Here is a 13,953-nt window from a genome sequence, read left to right as displayed (position 1 = left end):
CCCTCTGTCTCTGCAAACATCCCAAAGCAGGCCCAACCTGCTGTGCTCCTTTGTTGGGACGGAGAGGGAATGGAATCTCACCAATAAGGTGAAAAGGGCTTGAGAGAAATACCAAGGACGGGCCCACCCTTTTCCGTGCAAATGCCTACTACTAAAAGGAAAAGAGAAAAAAAGCACCAACAAAGAGTTTAAGATAGTAGTTCCCAGCTTTTTCAAATATGAAGCATTTTTTAACCAATCCACTTTTTAATTTTTAAATTCTTGACATTACAGAACTAAACTGAAATTTATTAACATTCCACTCTTACATTTCTTATCGACAAACAGAAATAAAATTCATGAGCCAAAAACCCAAAACAAAACTAAAAACAGGGAAAAGCTTATAAAACTAAATATGGATCCCAGTATTAACAGCTGGACAAAGAATGTGATTTTTAAATTCTTAGCAGATGATAAAGTTGTGTAGAAACTGAACACTTACAAGTTATTTAAAACCTGGAATCACTGACCAGAAATTACACATTTGGATCATGGGAAAACAGCAGAAAGAGGTTATGAGTGGACCTACACTGTTCTAGCTGCACCCCATGCCCTTCTCAGAGGAAAGCCTGGCATTGATTAGATACTGGGCCAGACTAAAACTGGCAGCAGAACCAGTGATAGTAACCTGCCTACCAGGAGAGCCTTCCACTGGATTGGCAATTTTAATCTGGCCCCCAAACATCTGGCGGATCTCATTAATGTTGGCTCCTTGGCACCCAATTATGCAGCCAATTAAGTTATTTGGAATGGTGAGTTCATGGGTAGTTTGAGTAGATGCATCATCCAAACTTGCCCAATAGCCTTTCACCTATGGAGAGCTGGAGTCAATTCCAGCGAATCCGGTCCCACCATGCATCATGGCAAAGTGAGACTGCTGTCTTGCCACCTGGTTCAGCGTGGCCAGATGGAGCGGAGAAATGGTGTGTTGTCCTTGAATCCAGTAGGCATCTAGAGGTGGTCCCTCCAGGTCATGGGTGGCATTGGGGTAGACCGCAGCGTCGCTGCACTGATCTTGGCCGCCGGCTCAGATGACTGAAGAGCTGGCTGGCATGGGCTGGTATGGAATGGTCATGACTCTTCCTTGCGAGACTGGGAGAGCGTCTCCAGCATGACCAGGTAGATCTGCTTGACACACTCGGTGACAGACTGCGGCACGCCAGCAATGGTGATGGCCCGCTCGGTGGAGTTGGGCAGCATATCCCCTGCCACCTGGACCTGGGCCCGGTATGTACTCTGGCGGATCTCTTTGATCTTACACCTGCCTTTCCCAATCAGGACGCCGAACTGGGTGACCGGGGGCCTGCTGGCCGCCATGCTGTTGGTCATGGAGCTGTTGATATCTTCTTCCAGCTTGTCGATGATCATAGCGAAGGCCTTAAAGATGGCATTGGTGGGGCGGGTCACAGTGATGATTCTCTCCTGACAATTCCCCTCCTAGGTGTTGGTCCATGCGCCACTCTCCTCGAGGATCCTCTTAACCGACTCCCCTTTCTTCCCAATGATGCTGCCCACTTCCTTTCCGTGCATAAGCAGCCGAATGATGAGAGTCACATTTAGTCCACTTTCAGTCACACCGGCATCCATGGCGAGCGGCGGGCGGCGTTCGGGGGAGTTGGGCTCGTTACGTGGTCAAGTCTTTGGTGGCTGGCGGGGGGAGGGGAGGTGTAGGCCCAAAACTGCCGGCGCGAGGCGAGCGAGGGCCGCGGGAGCGAGCGGGCGCGGGCGGGAGGCCGCGGCGTCGTCGCAGGGACGGGCGGCGGCGGCGGAGGGGGCGAGCGGGGCCGGGAGCGGCGGGCGGGCGGGTGGGCGAGGGCGCGGCGGTGGCGACTCCGGCGGCAGCCTCGGCGGTCTGGGCGGGGCGGGAAGCCCGCTTTCAACCTCGCGTACCCTCTGACCCCGGAAGTGCTTGCTGCGCAGGACCCCTTGAAAAAAATGAGGACCCGTCTTTTTTAGGTCACAAGATTGCGCCAACCTCCACATGGTAGTTTTTTAAAAAATCCTTTTAACAACCTAGCTTTGAATATAAAGCTCTGATGGGCAGAAACTCTGAGTCCGGCAAAATTTCAAAACAAACATTTATTTTATTAACCCTAGTAGTACCGACAGATGTTTGGAAATGTTAGTGTTGTGTACAGGGGCGACACATTATTTTACCACCCTTCAAAAGGGGTCTCGACGCGAAGAAACAAGGGCAGGCAGGTCGGTGACTGCAGGCGGCAACTGGGACGCCGCGGGTTTAAAACGTGCGCGTGAGGCGGCTAGAGCGCGTGCGCGAGGGTGTGGGGGAGACGGGAGGGGCAGCCGCGGTCTTCCGGGGGGGAGGGGAGGCGAGGCGAGGCGAGGCGAGGCGGCGCTGCGGGGCGGGCGCGCGGGCGGGCACGTGGGTCTTCTTCGTCCACGGCGTCTGGGCGCAGGGCGCTAGCCGCCACCCTGGCCCAGGCCCCGTGGCGACGGCCAGTGAGGAGAAAGGGCGAAAACCACCCCCCAGTCGCCACTCGAGTTGCGGTTCTGCTCTTGGTTTCTGGGAAGTGCTGGAAACGTGGCCCTAGAAAGAATGGCGTCCATTTACATAATGCTTTGTTTGCATTTTGCAAGTTTCGGTTAGATCTGCAGAAACCCCACCTCCCGCTCTAGTGTTGCTCTAGTCACGACAGTCTCTTCAGATATTTAAGACAAAGGTGTGCCTCTTGGGGGCCGCATTTTTGCATTGGGCGCTGACCGGTGCCTTGGGGGGCCCCTGAGGCTCGCCCCGCACGGCTTACGCTGCTGCTGAGGCTTTGCGGCCCCTTGCCCCTCTTCCGGGAGCCGCCGCGCCCCCGCACTTAACGGGGGCGGGCCGGCCGCCATCTTGGGAAGCTTTTCCTGCCGTAGGCGCTACCGCACTTTCCTCTCGCGAAAGAAAGAAAAGTCGCTGGGGCCGCTGGCGTACCAGCTGTGATTTCTGCCCCTTGCCCTCCCCTTCAGCTAAGCCACACAGAAAAGACCGTGTGCGCTACGTGCTTCAGGATCCCTCAGGGAAAGGGGCTAACGTGGCGGTTCCTCCGCCCTCCCCCTTTCCTTCTCCACGGGGGTGGCCGCCATCTTTCCTGAGCACAAAATGGCGACACGTGGCCCAGATTCGTCGCCAACGAGAAATTGGGGTTAGCATGAAAGCCCTAGAATGCGCCCCCGTCGTCCCCTGCAGCCCCCCGTGCCTGTGGTCGGGGCCTTCCCTGCGCAGCGAGTCCTCTTGACCACTCTGTTAAGCCCCGACAGGGTGGTTCAGAGCTGGGGGAGGGGGGCGAATTTTAATGCATTTCTCTCATTAACTTGAATTGGGAATGCGAACTGTAAAACCTAGGCATAATACCAAATCTCTCGCTCATTTTAAATTTAATGCATAGTGGGGGCCGGTACCAGTGGGTAATTTGGGCCCCCAATATCAAAAGCATTTAGGAATTACTGCTTTAAGGAATGAGGTGGGAAATGACTGCTTTCCTAGCCTAGCCCAGGCTGCTTTGCTGGAAAGACCAAGAGATGGCCTTACAAATCTTTGTAAAAAGACAATTTCCATGAAGCAACTAGGATGCCTGTGGTTTTTCTTCACGGGCTAGGTAGACAGTAAACCTCAGTTTGACACAACTGGTGTTCACTTTTAGTCTTGAAGGGACAGACATTTATTGTGCATTGACCAGGGCTAGATCCTGTGCTAGGCATTTTTCTGTTTACTATCTAATTTTTACAATGATACTTTGAGGTAGGTGGTATTACCTTTCTCTCTCTCTCTTTTGACAGACGAATTCACTTAGGCCCAGGGAGATGAAGTGATTAACTCAAGGTCACACAGTATCAAGGATGGAATCCAGACCTTATTTCCTTATTGGTGAGCACATTTCCAAATTTTTCTGTAAATCAGACTTACAGAATTTAAATGCTATTTGAACGTTTAGGTGAGCTTGTCTTTTAAAGGAATGCCTCAGTTAACCTTTTGGTGAGTAGTTACCTCCTATTTGTACGTGTTTGGGGATTCCTGGTTTTTCCTGGTATGAGCTACACCTGTATCCGGCTCAAATGTTATTTTTTTTATGAGGTGTCAGTGAGGATAGGGAGGGGGAAGTGATTCAGCCCTGCATAAAGGCTCAAGTATCTATCAGTCCTGCCTTGTCTGTGGCACATTTGAGTCTACCTGGCTCTGTGGAGCAAGCAATTTCTTCTATGACTCACTTGCTTCCTTTAGCTGTCAATGGATATAACTACGCCTTCCCCACCCCAACCAGGTAAAAATAAATAATTTTACAGTGGCACCAAGCCTCCATTTTTCTGCAAATATTAACAGAGCATTAGAGTGTTAAATAAAATATAGTCTGTGGACTCTTCAGTTCAATGTAACAAATAACTTGTGGGCCAAGCAACATATATGTGTCTAAACAGGGTTCTACTTGTGTGGGTGGGTGTTAGAAATGGAGAAAAGGACTTTTTGCTTCCTCTAACTTACATCAATATTACATATCAGACTTTCCATAGTGCTTTCACATTACCTTACATAATCCTGCAAACAACTTTAATAGGTAGGTACACAACAGCAACAATGATGATAATAGCACTAAGTGCTTATTGTGTTACAGTCACTGTTCGAAGCTTTATTTATGTGTGTTAATTCAGTGGTTCTAAAGTTTTTAGAAGCAAACCACTGTAAATTTTACTTAATAACAGGCAAATATGCACCATACACAAGCAAACAAAATTTTTGCAAAATGGTACTTATCCTTACTACATGCAATGTACTCTGGTAATTTTTATTTTTGCCTTGACATTAAAGCTAGGAGTACATCAAAAATAAAATGATGAGGAACGCATTATTAGGTTGTGACCAATATGATTAATGTACCCATTTAATTCTCACAAAACCTCCTGAGATAGGGGTTGTGTTATTTCAATTTCTCAGAGGTACAGAAAGATAAAGGATTTTGTCTAATGTCACATAGCTAGTAAGTGGTAAAGCAAGGATTTTAATCTAGGCAATCTGGGTCCAAAGCCTGTATACTTAATCCCTAAAATAGATGTGTTCACTACAGAGGGCCTTATGAGACAACAAAAGGACTAAATTACATATAATCAAGAATTATCATTATTCAAAGCATTCTGGTCCTCTAAATATGCCACCTATTTATTTTCCCTAAAGAAAATTTTATCCATTGGGTCTTTCTCCACAAGGCTGCCTATTTTAAGCCTTTTCTGCTGGAAATATTCTCTTAATTTCTTATCAGAGTACCTCTGGGACTCTGTTCACCTCCTCACTGAAGTTTTACCTTTCCTAGCTCTTACCCTGCTCACTTCCTGTAGAGTCCTACACCTACCTCCTCCCTAGAGTAGCCTGTATTTGGCTATTGATTAAATTGTAATGTGTTTTGCCCAGCTGGTGTGGCTCAGTGGCTTGAGCGTCCCATGGATTGAGAAGTCCCAGTTTGATTCCCGGTTGGGGCACGTGCCCAGGTTTTGAGCTTGATCCCCAGTAGGGGGCATGTAATGTTTCTCTCATTGATGTTTCTCTCTAAATAAAAAATAAAAACATATTTAAATTGTAATGTGTCTTGCTGTTGATAATGTGTTGTACAGTTCACAGGTACCTTGGGTGACCCTGAGATCTGACAAAAGGGGCGCTGGACTGTTCTCTCCTTCCTCAGACTTAACTATCTTGTGGATAGGTGAGTGAATTCCACACCACCCATTTTACAGATAAAGTTACTGAGATAATGGAGTAATTGACTAAAGAGTCACCGCCCTACCCCTGGAGCCTCACACATGACTCTTCTCCCACTTGAGTGAGTGCAGGTTGGTTAAGGGGTTTAACGAGGTTGAGAAGGTGAATCAGGCTTAGACTCTGGAAACTGAACCACAGGATTTATACTCCATTCAGAGGAAGGATTTTTGCTTTTTCTTACCTCACATTGGTTTACTATAAAAAAACCCTTCAAAGTGATTTCACATTATTTATTTAATCATCACAGGCAATGTTTCCAGGAAGGTATTATTCTGCCCATTTTATGGAAGAGCCATCTTTGGATCAGAGTAGTGAAGTGACTCGCTCAAGTTTACACAGCTTATGAGGACCTGAGCTGCACCTCTTGACTCCTAATTATGGATTGTTCCTTTCCTTGGTTTCTGATGCTTGTGACACTGACTTTGATACACTGAATACCTTTATCTGAAACTCAAAAAGCTTTCCATTTAGTCTTTATTTTTCTGTTTCAGAACATCTAATCCACTTCTGTTAGATTTCTGACTTTTTTTGGTGTAAGAATCTCTTCTTATTCGCTAATGTTTACATTTATGGATTTGCAAAGTGGTGGGAATGATTCCTTAGTAGGACTCTTGGATTCCCAGGGGGTAGGGATCACTTTTTTTTCCCCCTAAACTACCTAGGCTAGCAACTATACTACAGTTGTTTCTGTTTTTTTTTTGTGGTACATGCCCCTAGCGGGAACTGAACCCAGGACTCTCTGGTCTGCAGGCCGACACTCAACCACTGAGCCAAATTGGCCAGGGCTTTATAATCTTTTTTGGGTGGGGGTACTTGCCCCTGGCTGGAACCGAACCTGGGACTCTCTGGTCCGCAGGCCGACGCTCCAACCGCTGAGCCACACTGGCCAGGGCTATACTACAGTTTTTAAAATTTGCCCTACTAACACAGCAGCATATAAAAAAAAAAAAACTTGGTTTCTTTTTTTCTTCTCCTTTCACATTTAGCTTTCCATTTCTTTTTTACTTAAAATTATAGTAAATTAAGAGTGCCTTTCTGGTATTACTTTCAGACTGTCTTTCCCATTTTGTGTGGATAGTGACAATTTGACCTTATTTGCTGGTGAACCCCGCATTGCTGTTATGGGGTCACTACTTGTTTTCTCAGAAACAGAAGAAATGTGTTGGTGTGCCTTACAGAAGTGATAGGAGACACAACATCCTAGGCCTAAGTTCTCTCAATTGGGCAAAGCAGTGCCCATGGGTTCCCCAGGGTCAGTTCTGAAATAAGGCATGGAAAAGGGAGTACAGAGAAAAGTTAAAGGGAAAATGAGAACAGAATGCAAGTGCCAAAGTATCAAAAGTGAGGAAGGAAAAGAAGGAAAGAGAAAGTAATAGGGCAGAAAAGAGGAGAATACAGGATTAGTGGAAGGGAGGTGAAGAGGACAATCCAGAGGTCCTTTAGCCCCTCCAGTGGTGTGGGAAGCATAGGCTGCTGTCTTTCACCCAGGAAGGGTAGTTTGTATGATAACTCCTTGAGCTGATCTTGACCAGCATATCTCCTTTTTTAAACCTATATTTCCACCCCGGCTGGTGTGGCTCAGTGGATTCATTGTCCCATGGACTGAGAGGTTCCAGTTCGATTCCCGGACAGGGCACATGACCAGATTTTGGACTTGATCCCTGGTGGGGGCATGCAGGAGGCAGCTGATTGATGTTTCTCTTTCACATTGATGTTTCTATCTCTCTCCCTAAAAAATCAATAAAAATGTATTTTAAAAAAATTAAAATTTTTTTTTCTTTATTGATTTTAGAGGGGGAGAGAGAGAGAGAAACATCGATGAGCCATAACATCAGTTAGCCATCTCCTGCATGCACCCCACTGGGGATTTGACCCACAACTTGGATATGTGCCCTAGCCAGGAATTGAACTTGTGACCTCTTGCTGCATGGGTCGGCACTCAACCACTGAGCAACACCAGAAGGCAAAAAACAAAACAAAACAAAAAAACACACCTTTACTTACAGTATCAGGTAGGGGAAATTTTTTTGTTTTTGCTATCAGCTGAGGATGTGATTAGATGCTGGTAATTTTAATATCAGTTCAGTTGGTTTATTAAAGAAAATGTGCTACAAAAATCACATAAGGTATTCCAGGTAAAATTTCATTTTATTCATTAGTTCAACAAACACTGGTTGCTTGATATATCCCAAACACTAAGGATATTCAAATGAATGAGATCCTGTTCTTGCCTTTAAGATGTTTAGGGTATGGAGAGGGAGACAGACACATAAATAGATTTATAGTACAGTGTGTTGAAGTGTTAGGATATGAATAAGCAGAGGGTGCTGTGGGCTCAGAGGAGGAACCTTGATTCAGTCTTGGAGGGGATCCAGGGGATCTAGGCTTCTTAAAGAAGTTGACATTCAGGCTGAGTTCCAAGTTGGCAAATTGCAAGGTAGAGGGCAGGAAAGGGTATTACAGGTAAAGGGAGCAAAGGCCCAAAGGTAGAGAGAGCACAGTTCATTCAGAAGTTACAGCCATTTTAGGAAGGTATAAATGATGTTTGCATGATCTAGTTATTGGTGATTATTGTTCTGGTTCAGAAATGTAGATTATTGAGACTTTACTATTCTTGCTAGAGCACAGACTTAAAGTCCTTATTTTGTAGCAGTAATTCACCTTTAAGATGAAGACACCAGAAATTGTATTTCCTGTTTTAGTATAAAGACAAAATGTATATAAAGCCCAGCTTTTGAATTAGGAGATGATTGTTAATCTTCCGTGCAATAAAAGAAAGAAGGTGCATACACAGCATACCTTTTTCTAATTCAAGTTTTGGATTTGTTTTTGAAGGGGTGTGTGTGGAAATGTAGGGTCTTTGGCTAGGATGTTTGAGTTAGGGAGCAGGGAAGTGAGATGAAGAGTAATTTCTACTTTGTGGCAAAACAAAAGAAATACATTTAAATAGCTCATTTTTCTGATCCCACCTACTGAGCACAAGCAAGGTGTAGTTGGGGACCTTGTTTCAGAGAGACAATTACTTGAACCAGACAAAGCATTTGTTTAACATTATTCACTGTGTGAAATCTGTTATGTCCAGATTAAGAGCATTGATTTTTGTTTTGTTTTTTGGTGTGCGTGTGTTTTTTTTGGAGACACAGATATAGCTGAATTAAACAGAAACCTTATGTGTATTCATTAGCCAAATACTGGGATTTTACCTGGATTAAAAAGATAAGTGATATTGTGGAGTAGGGAAGAACAGGCTTAGAAAATAGCACATAGATTCAGTAAACATTTCTGTTGTCTTATTTCTTGACCTTTGAGTAGCATTTGACACTCCCTCCTTGCACACTAGTTTCACTTGACTTCCAGGATGACACTCCCTTGGTTCTTCCCCTATGTTATAGGCCCCTTCTTTCTTCTCAACCCCCTTTCTCCCTCCTTTTTATTTTTTTTGCCTGATCCTTCTCCTCTCCTCAGCCTCCAGTGATGGAGTACTCAGATCACTCCTTAGATCCCTTCTCTGTCTACACTGATTTCCTAGGTGCTCTATTTGAAGACTTTAAATACCATTTATACCCTGACAATTCTCAAGTGTATATTACTAGCTTGAATGTCTTCCCCTGAACTCAAGACTCTTATATCCAGCTGTCTACTGGAGACCTCCGATTGGGTATCTGATAGCTTCTTGAACTTAACATATTTAAAAAGTTAACTCTGGAATTTCCCTTCTCAAACCTCTCTAGCAATTCCTCCCCATCTCAGTTTTAGTTGTTTTGAATGTGTGGAAGACTCTCCCTTGACTTAGTTCTTTCTCTTACTCTCTTCATCTAATACACCAGCAGGTCCTGTCAGCTGTACCTTGAAATAATACATCCAGGCCCTGCTGGTATGGCTTAGTGGATTGAGTGTTGTCCCATGGACTGAGAGGTCCCAGTTCAATTTCTGGTCAGGGCACATGCCCAGGTTGCGGGCTAGATCCCTAGTAGGGGGGCATGCAGGAGGCAGCCCATCAATGTTTCTCTCTCATCGATGATTCTGTCTGTCTCTCTTCCTTCCTCTCTAAAAAAATCAATAAAGCCCTGGCCTGTTTGGCTCAGTGGTTAGAGCATCAGCCTGCAGACCAGAGAGTTCTGGGTTCGGTTCCGCTAGGGGCACGTATCAAAAAAAAAAAAAAAAAATCAATAAAAACATATTTTAAAAAATACATCCAGAATTTGAACCCTTCTCACCACTTTCTCTACTATTAGAATCATATCTGAATGTCCTTCCTCCTTTGCTCTTGATCTCCTCAGATTAAAAACTAAAGTCTTGCCCTGGCCGGTTTGGCTCAGCGGTTGGAGCGTCGGCCTGCGGTACAGAGAGACCGGGGTTCGGTTCCCGCTAAGGGCACGTACCTCAGTTGCAGTTTGTCCCCGGCCCTGGTTGGTCGTGCTGGTGGCAGCCACTCGATGTGTCCCTTCACGTTGATGTTTCTCTCTCTCTCTCTTCCTCTCTCTCCCTCCCACTCTATCTGAACAAAAAATGGAAAAGTGTCCTGGTGTGAGGATAAAAAATAAATAAATAAATAAAGTCTTGCCCTGGCTGGTTTGGCTCAGTGGTTAGAGTGTCGGCCTATGGATCAAGGAGTCCTGGGTTTGATTCTTGCAGTTTGTTCCCCGCCCCGGTTGGGGTTGTGTGGGTGGCAACCAATCGATGTGTCTCTCTTTCATCGATGTTTCTCTCTCTCTCTCCCCCCCCCCCCCCACTTTGAAGATAAATGTAAAAATATCCTCAGGTGAGGATTTAAAAAAAAAAAACTAAAGTCTTTGTAGTGGTCTACAAGGACATATAGGATATTCAGCACCCCCTTCTGGTTGCATCTTCTACCACTTTCCCCTTGTGCTCTAGACACATTGGTCTCTTTGTAGTTGCCATTGCTCCAGTATGGCAGGCAACTTGGGAATCTTTGTAGTTGTTTTCTCTGCCTGGAATACTCATTCCAGATATTAGAATGGCCTCCTTCCTTAACCTCCTTCAGATTTCTGTTCATTTGTCACCTAATCTGTGAAGCATCCCTTGACCATTCTAAAGTAAAGACCATCTGCCCTGGCCAGTTTTGCTCAGTGGTTAGAGCATCGGCCCACAGACTGAAGGGTCATGGGTTTGATTCCTGGTCAAGGTCATGTACCTTGGGTTGCAGGTTCAATCCCAGGCCCTGGTTGGGAGATAGCCATTGATGTGTCTCTCTCATGTCAATGTTTCTCTCCCTCCCTTCCTTCCTAAAAATCAATAGAAAAATATCTTTGGGTGAGGATTAACAAAAAAATAAAAATAAAGTAAAAACCATCTGCCCTCTTTCTTTCCTGTTTCCCTTCCCTGCTTTATTTTTCTCCACAGAACTTACTACTATTTGACATACTATTCATTCATTTATTTATTATTCACGTATTTATAGAGTGCTGCCTACTACATGCCAGGCACTGTTCTGGGGACTCTTTCTACTATGGTTCGTTTATTATTCGTCACCCACCACTAGAATGTAAATTGTGTGATGGCTAGGACTTTGTTTTGCACATTGTTATGCACATAGGAATTGAATGAATAAATATATATTCAAATTTTAAACAAAAATGTATTGAATATATAAAGGGTTGTGTACCAGATAATAAGGGTAAGAGCTGTATGAATAAGACATTGTTTCTGCCCTCAGGTTTTCTTTTTTAAAAAGATATGCTTTTATTGATTTTTATTCTTTTTTTTCAGAGAGAGGGGAAGAGAGAGAGAGAGAGAGACAGACATTAATTGTCTGCCTCCTGCATGCCCCCTACTGGGTATTTAGCCCAAAACCCAGGCAACCCTGGGCATGTGCCCTGACTGGGAATCGAACCAGCAACATTTTGGTTCATGAGACGATGCTTAGCCAACTAAGCCACACTGGCCAGAGTTGCCCTCAGTTTTCATAGTCTAAAAGTGATTATTTTTACCTAAACTGTATTGTGACCTCTAACAGGATAAAGTGATACATCATTTTGGAATTGGGGAGGGGTAAGGACTGGTATGCAAGAGTATGTATATCTTAGAGACAAAGTCCTGCTTTGTCAGATGTATCAATAATTTGCTAAAATTGAAAGAAAAAAATGTGCTAAATTTTCATTGAAAATATTTGGTCAGTATTTTGCTTTCATAAAATTTACAGTAAAAAAAGTACATTTACATACACAAGTTAAGCTAAAAGTTATTCAAAAATAAAATTGGGCCCTGGCCGATTTGGCTCAGTGGTTAGAGCGTCGGCCTGTGGTCCAGAGAGACCTGGGTTCGGTTCCCGCTAAGGGCACGTATCTCGGTTGCAGTTAGTCCCCAGCCTTGGTTGGTTGTGCAGGTGGCCAGCCGCTCGATGTGTCCATTTCACGTCGATGTTGCGCTCTCTCTCTCTCTCTCTCTCTTCCTCTCTCTCCCTCCCACTCTAAACAAAAAATGAAAAAATGTCCTCGAGTGAGGATAAAAATAAAATAAAATTGGTATACATTATAAAATTTAAATAGATTGAAATAAAATACAATAAAATGCAAAAATAATTTGCACTGTCTCTAGGAAGCCAGGATTGATGATAGCTAACCGAATTACTAGTTTTTGGGTTACAGTTCATGTTTGGTCTTGCCTTATTAACAGCAAGAGTTTCTTTCTTTCTTCTTTTTTTTTAAATCCTCACCCGAGGACATTTTTCCATTTTTTTTTGTTCAGACAGAGTGGGAGGGAGAGAGGGGAAGAGAAAGAGAGAAACATCGACGTGAAAGGGACACATTGAGTGCCTGTCACCTGCATGACCAACCAGGGCCGGGGACAAACTGCAACTGAGGTACGTGCCCTCAGCAGGAACTGAACCCGGGTCTCTCTGGACTGCAGGCCGATGCCCTAACTGCTGAGCCAAACTGGCCAGGGCAACAGCAAGAGTTTCTTTAAAATCCGATTGTCAGTCTTAGTTATTTTTAGGTACTTCCTAAGAACCTTCTATCATAGCCACCTCCTCTCAGGATAGGTGAAAGGGTTTACTATCTTTACCTCTTCCATATCTGAAAATTCTTTTCTGAAATCCCTGACTATCAACTTATTAACTGTTTGGTTTTGATTCTTAGTTTCTGCACCTGTTAAGTAGAGATAATGATAAATTACACCAGTCTTTCTTCTTGTGAAGATTAAATGACTAAGTAATATAATGGTTTGAGACTAGGAGAATGAAAAGGGGAAGGATATAGAGGACAGATAAATACATTTTTTTTTTTAGCAAATACTGTATATATCTGCTTTATTTTGAAAGAATAATTTTTTTTTATCCTTACCTGAGGACATTTTTCTGTTTAGCTTCAGGTAGAGAGGGAGGGAGAGAGGAAAAGAGAGAGAAACATCGATGTGAGAGAGAGACACTGATTGGTTTGCCTCCTGCATGACCCTGGCCAGGGCTGGGGACGAACTGCACCTTGACCGGAATCGAACCCATGACTCTGGTTCACAGGATGACGCTCTAACCACTGAGAAAGACCAGCCAGGGCTAAAGAATAATTTTAATAAGCATGTTTCTTTTCTTTTCTTTTCTTTCCTTTTTTTTTTTTTTTATCCTCACCCGAGGACATTTTTCCATTTTTTGTACAGATAGAGTGGGAGGGAGAGAGAGGAAGGGAGAGAGAGTGAGAAACATCGATGTGAAGGGACACATCGAGTGGCTGCCACCCGCACGACCAACCAGGGCCGGGGACAAACTGCAACCGAAGTACGTGCCCTTAGCGGGAACCAAACCCGGGTCTCTCCGGACCGCAGGCCGACACTCTAACCGCTGAGCCAAACTGGCCAGGGCAGCATGTTTCTTTTCTAATGAAAGCAGTGAAGCTTTTATTTTAGAAAACAAAGACTAATGTATTGCTTTTTGTAGAGTAGCAGGTTTGTAGAAAGTATTTTCTTATCTCTCAACTCAGATACTTATCCCTATATTGCATGAGGGAAATGAAATGCTAGAACCCTACCCCAGGCTGCCCAGTGAGCTGGTATCTAGGTAGGAAAACATCCTTTTTCCTTTAGATGAAATTGCAACTCAGCATGATCTTACTTATTTGTGGAATAAAATGAACAAGGTGGGGTAATGAACGAAACAGACCCAGAGACATAGAAAGGAGTATGGTTCAGACTGACAAACCTCAGAGTAGGGGTTGGGG

At 44.3% G+C, this 13,953-nt stretch overlaps 1 protein-coding gene across 1 annotated transcript; it reads right to left on the bottom strand.

Annotated features, from left to right (window-relative positions):
- Positions 1-226: 226 nt before the first annotated feature.
- On the bottom strand, positions 227-1,751 carry PCBP1 (poly(rC) binding protein 1). Its single transcript, XM_036262522.1, is given in 2 exon segments — positions 227-1,129; positions 1,132-1,751. Coding segments are annotated over 2 exon segments (1,050 nt in total). The 5' UTR covers positions 1,627-1,751; the 3' UTR covers positions 227-574.
- Positions 1,752-13,953: the final 12,202 nt, after the last annotated feature.

Source organism: Molossus molossus, unplaced genomic scaffold (assembly GCF_014108415.1).
Source record: "Molossus molossus isolate mMolMol1 unplaced genomic scaffold, mMolMol1.p scaffold_m16_p_15, whole genome shotgun sequence".
NCBI lineage: Eukaryota > Metazoa > Chordata > Mammalia > Chiroptera > Molossidae > Molossus > Molossus molossus.
This window is presented reverse-complemented; position numbering and strand designations above follow the sequence as displayed.